This window comes from Rhea americana, unplaced genomic scaffold, assembly GCF_003343005.1.
Source record: "Rhea americana isolate MKP2758 unplaced genomic scaffold, rheAme1 scaffold_225, whole genome shotgun sequence".
NCBI lineage: Eukaryota > Metazoa > Chordata > Aves > Rheiformes > Rheidae > Rhea > Rhea americana.
Genome location: NW_028186341.1, coordinates 233,518 through 238,875, shown reverse-complemented (window position 1 = coordinate 238,875; position 5,358 = coordinate 233,518). Strand labels below are relative to the sequence as shown.

Genomic DNA, 5,358 nt, shown 5'->3' with positions numbered 1-5,358 from the left:
GGGCGCCGGGCGCCGGGGCAGCCGGGCGAGCAGCGGCCGGTGCAGGCCGTTGTAGAGCGCGGTGCCCGCCAGCAGGACCAGGAAGCCCAGGATCTCCAGGCCGTGGAAGGTCTCCCAGCCCACGGCCAGGCTCACGGCCCAGACGACCACGGTGCGGAGGCTGTCCAGCACCATGCGGGTGGTGGCGCTGAGCTCCTTGGTGACGCTGACGCCGGCGAAGTTGAAGAAGGCGATGCTGCTGACGTTGCCCAGCAGCGCCAGGGCGATGAGGGGCCGGTGGCCGAGCTGGCAGAAGGCGTCCAGCGCGTCTTCCAGCGTCCGCCGGGGGTTCCCGCTGAAGCTGCCCGCCGGGATGTAGTACATGGGCACCAGCAGCAGGGCCAGGATGACGAAGCCGAAGAAGCCTGAGAAGCGAGSGGGAGACGTGGCACGAGACGGGCGCCAGCTCCGAGCACGGCAGCTGTTCCCCAGCCCCGTCCCACAGAAGAGGGCCAGAGGGGCGGCCGGCACCCCCTCGGCACGGCCCGTGCCACGGCGCCGCCAGCCCGAAACAGCCCGCCCCGAGCTGGGTTTGTGGGATCCAGCACCCCCTCGAGCGCGCCCTCAGCCCCCTTCGAGCCGACTCCAGCAGCGGAGCCCCCAGCCCCGGCGCCCGTCCCGCCGCCCCGAGGCCGCGCGCACCTTCGGTGCCGACAGCCCGCAGCGGGTGCACGTCGTGCTTGTAGACGAACTTCTCCTCCAGCACCATCTGGATGGCAACGACCACCTGCGCCATGACGATGAGCAAGTCGCCTGGGGAGGGAGGATCACGCAGAGCCCTCGCGCTCGTGCCTGCCGAACGGGCAGCGCGGCCGCCCCGGCAGCAGCACRTCGGCCGCCGGCAGAGCTCGGCACGCGGCACCGCGGGCGCCGTTTCACCCCCGCCATCCCACCACCGGCCCGGTCCTCCCGCCACGGCCCCCACGTACCGGTTATCACCTCGCTGAGCTTGTGCTTCTGGTCGTGGGTGCCGTGCAGGTCAGCCAGCCCCACCACCACCAGCCCCACGATGGTGACCAGGATGCCCAGCCACTGGCTCAGCTCCAGCTTCCGGCCCAGGAAGGCCACGGAGAGGAGCCCGGTGAAGATGATCACGGACCCTCGCAGCATCTGGAAGCTGGAGGCGCTGGTCATGTTCAGGGCTGCGCACGGAAAGGGGGACCCACGAGTCGCGCGAGCAGCCCAGCCCCGGGGCTCCGGGGGGATCTGCTGCAGTAATTAAGGGCAGATCGACGGCAGGACAGGGCAGCGACGCTGTCCACCGCGCTCGCTCCTTATTTAAGGCCCTCAGCAGACGAAGCATTTGTGTGCCAGGGCCCTGCGCCCCTGCTGCACGGGCCTCAGCGGTGGGGCCGTCCCCGTCCCTGCACACGGCACTTACCCACGTACATGATGCTGGTCCCCGTCATGTCGCACAGCGCAGGGGGCAGGAAGAGCAGCGGGTTGAAGGGCTGCGCCGAGGCTGTGCTGGGCTCTGCTCTGTGCCGGTCCCTCCACACCAGTAGGTAAAACACCCCCAGGCAGGAAAACTCCCCCAGGAACATCCCCACGGCCTGCAAGAGATGTAGGTGAGGGACGCTGGGCCTGGTGGAAACCCCTACCGCAACCACGAGGGTCCCTCTGGGCACCGCATCCAGGTTTTACCCCCCCAGAATAGCTGTGAATCTCCAGTTAGTGGTGGCCTACAGGCCCAGGAGGTTTAGCCTCTCCTCTGCTGGATGCTGAGACACCCCACAGCCTCGTGTGAGGCTGGTCCYGGGTGAAGCCACGGGGTTATCGCACACACGGACACGTCCTGCTGCCCTGGAGAGGCCCGTGGGCTCCGGCAGCTCTGCTGAGCCGTGGGCGAGGATGCACCGGCCTCGCAGAGCCTGCAGCACATGGGGAGCAGCCTGCCAAGGTGAGCGGCTTGGTGCCAGCCCCACAGGGAGCCCCAGGGCCCGGACGGCCCCGGGCAACCTAGCAGCTGCTTTGGTCACCACGACAAGGAGTCGGAAATCCCGGAGGCCTCCTATTTGTGTGAAACCCAAGGGGCACGTGCCCTTCCTAGCACCTTGTCAGGCCAAGTGCTCAAAGGCCAGGCCCAGCCACTAACCCCAGCCRCAGGTGGTCCTGGGCAGAGGTTGCGGGGAATCTCCGCCGCGCTGTGAGCCACCACGAGGCGGTCACGTCCCCGAGGGAGCCCCAGGGCACATGTCCCAGCCGCGCCACGCTTGGGTCTCACCTGCAGGAAGGGATGCGCGAAGTCATGCTCCTCTGTCCCACCGCAGCCGGCGGCGCTGAAGGTGTCGGCCCACCTGAGAGGCAGAGGAGAAGGTCATGGCTGGACACAGGGAGTCAGGGAGCTGGAATACACCCGGAGAGCAAACCCAGAGCCGTCCTCGCTTTCCCACTTCCCGGAGAAACAGAGATGATCCCACCCAGTCCCAGTGAGCAAAAAAGGGGTGTCCTGTCCTCCATCTGCCAGAGGACACTGTGCCTGGGACCCTCTATGAGGATGCCCAGAAGAGGCAGAGAGCAGGGTGGGGTGAAGGGGACTCCCAGGTCCGGCTGTCTGCGACACCTTGGGGTGCCCCAGCATGTTGAGAGCTCACTGGTCTCCACAGCAGGAGTTGAAGGTCTCCAGCACCCTGTCCAGGGCTGGGTGACACCCAGAGGTGCTGGAGGGCCCGAGCCTCCCTCCCCCGCCCCTCRCGCTGCCCTGGCTGCCATGGAGGAGCACCCAAGGGCAAGGGGATGCAGAGGCGGTACGGAGGGCCAGGAGCGAGTTAGGCCCACCGAAGTGGTTCCTCCCCACAACCACACCGAGTCCTGCCCCAAGCCTGCTCCAGGCAGCAGCACGCAGGATCCGCTCCGCGCCCCCGGAGACGGCAGCCTCCAGGCCGGCAGGTAACAGCTCCCGGGTTTGGGCCAGGACTGCAGCATCCTGCAGCATCCAGGACCTCTTCCRGCTGCCATCCCCGCTGGAGCGGCTTGGCCGAGCCGAGCCGCTGCTCCGAGCTCATCCTGGCTCCTTCTTGGCAGCGTTTGAGGGCGAGACAGATTTGGGGAAGCGGCTAAGAGCTGCTCCCGGCTCAGCTGCTGAGTGAGGAAATCCCCTGCGGCGTGCTCAGCCCAAGCACCGAGGTCCCCGGCCGCAGCCGGGGCCGTCCCCGGGCCCCAGCGCCCGCTTCCAGACACGCAGCAAGGCGAGACGCCGCGGCAGCCGCCCCGACCGGCCCGCAGCTCCGCGAGCGGCTCCTGGCCGGGCTCCGGCGCGTCCCCGGCCCTGAGTGACAGGCAGGGAAACGGACACCACCGTGTCGCACAACACGGAGATCCAGTGTCCCGCGCCCACCGCTGCCGGCTCAGCAGCGGACAGGACCTGGCACGGCACCGTCCCGCCAGGCAGCGCCTGGACCACGCTACGGGGGCGGGGAGGGGGGCCASCTCAGCCCCTTTCCTCCCCACGCACCGGCCCTGAACACGAGTGGAGCCRCCCTGGAGCTATAGGACAGACGGAGCACCAGGGCCCTGCTCTGGAAGAGGCGGCAGCTCCCACCACTCGTACACCCAGTCACGGCGTTCTGCGGCAGGAGAAACCTCTCCTTTGGGGTCTTCCAGGCACGAAGGGCAGCGCAGCAAGCAGTGCAGCAAGACAAACAGCAAGAGCTCGGGGTGGTCGTGTCCAAGCGATGCGAAGTCCAGAGGGACCCAGAGGCTGTGGCACAGCTCCTCCCAGCCCCGCAGCCGGTTCCGGGGAGGTTCTTCTCCTCCTGCTTTCCGAGGGCTCCCCAGCCTCACGGTGACCAGCTGTCCGGCTCCAGGGCACCCGCAGCACGCACCCAGATTCGAGCCTGGCGCCAGCGGGCCTGCTGAGCTCGGGGAAACGCCAAGGGAGCAGAGGCCAGGGCAAACCCCAGACTTGCCTTTGCTTTTGCAGGATGGAGCTTCTCAGCCAGGCCGGCGAGATTTTGGCGTGAGTCACTCGCTGCCGATGTGCCGCGGCCCCTCCGTCACGTGCCGGCTCAGCTCCGCGTTTCGCAAGCGGCAGCGAACCCCGGCCCGAGCGAGGCGCTCGTCGGGCTGCACGTGGCTTTGGCGGGGCGGCCGGGAGCTCGGGGCGGCCGGGAGCTCGGCGCGCCGTTTCCTGGCCCAGCACTGCCCCGCTGCAGCACGCGCTGCAGGGCTGTCGTGCCTCAGTTTCCCCGTTCGGCATCCCCAGGACAGCAGGATGCTGAGGACCTGTGGCGAGCTGCAGATCCGCAAGCCACCGCGATGATGGGGACGAGCCGCAGCCTGGCCATGTGGGCCAGCGCTCATGCCTGCAGTTCTCCCTGGTGGTCCCAGACCGAGCTGGCCCAGCAGGTCCGTCTTGCTCAGCTTTTGGGAACCTCATCCACGTTGCGAGGGATGGGAGCACCCCAGGGTGCTCGAGAGCTCCCACTTCCCCTCTGGGAAGCAGATCAGTCCTGAAAGCGGGCAGTCTCAGCCTGGCCCGGTTTCCCTTCTGGACCGCAAGGGTCACCCCAGACCCAAAGGGGGGGCTCTGGGGCCCCAAAGGGGGACTGCAAGGGTCACCCCAGACCCAAAGGGGGGGCTCCAGGCCCCAAAGGGGGACCGCAAGGGTCACCCTAGAGCCAAAGGGGGGGCTCCAGGCCCCAAAAGGGGACCACAAGGGTCACCCCAGACCCAAAGGGGGGGGCTCCAGGCCCCAAAGGGGGACCACAAGGGTCACCCCAGACCCAAAGGGGGGGTTCCAGGCCCCAAAGGGGGACCACAAGGGTCACCCTAGACCCAAAGGGGGGGCTCCAGGCCCCAAAGGGGGACCCAAAGGGTCACCCTAGACCCTAAGGGGGGACCGCAAGGGTCACCCTAGACCCAAAGGGGGGGCTCTGGGGCCCAAAGGGGCCACCCTAGGCCCAAAAGGGGACCCAAAGGTCACCCCAGACCCAAGGAGGCCACCCCAGGGCCCGAACAGAGACTTTATGCCCACCCCACRGTCCTCGGCGGCCTGCAGCGCCCAAAGGGAGGCCCCCAGCCCCCACCTCAGTGCCCAAAAAGGGGCCCCAGGGTGGGGGAGGGACCCCAARCCCACCACGGGGTGAAAGACGGGGGAGGGGGGAGAAGGGCAGACCCAGCGCAGGCCCCGGAGGGGCACGGCAGGCCGGGGCAGGCCTCGGGGGCCGGCGGGGCGGGGCCCGCAGGGAGCACCGCGGGGGGGAGGCTGGGGGCCGCCCGCACTCACTTGGCGGCCAGGGTGTTGATGGAGCCGGTGAGCAGCATGAGGGCGGCCAGGCCCAGCTGGTACCGGGTCCAGGCCATGGACCCGCCGCCGCC

At 68.8% G+C, this 5,358-nt stretch overlaps 1 protein-coding gene across 1 annotated transcript in view; it reads right to left on the bottom strand.

Moving 5' to 3' along the window:
* The window catches only part of SLC35F6 (solute carrier family 35 member F6), a 5,540-nt gene extending 188 nt beyond the window's left edge, over positions 1 to 5,352 (bottom strand). The window contains exons 1-6 of the mRNA XM_085305673.1: positions 5,267 to 5,352; positions 2,264 to 2,336; positions 1,421 to 1,592; positions 969 to 1,181; positions 682 to 792; positions 7 to 404 (exon numbers count right to left, since the gene is read on the bottom strand). Of these exons, the coding sequence (XP_085161799.1) occupies positions 7 to 404; positions 682 to 792; positions 969 to 1,181; positions 1,421 to 1,592; positions 2,264 to 2,336; positions 5,267 to 5,343 (1,044 nt within the window). The 5' untranslated portion in view covers positions 5,344 to 5,352. The remainder of the gene's footprint in view (positions 1 to 6; positions 405 to 681; positions 793 to 968; positions 1,182 to 1,420; positions 1,593 to 2,263; positions 2,337 to 5,266) is intronic.
* Between the last annotated feature and the right edge of the window lie 6 nt (positions 5,353 to 5,358).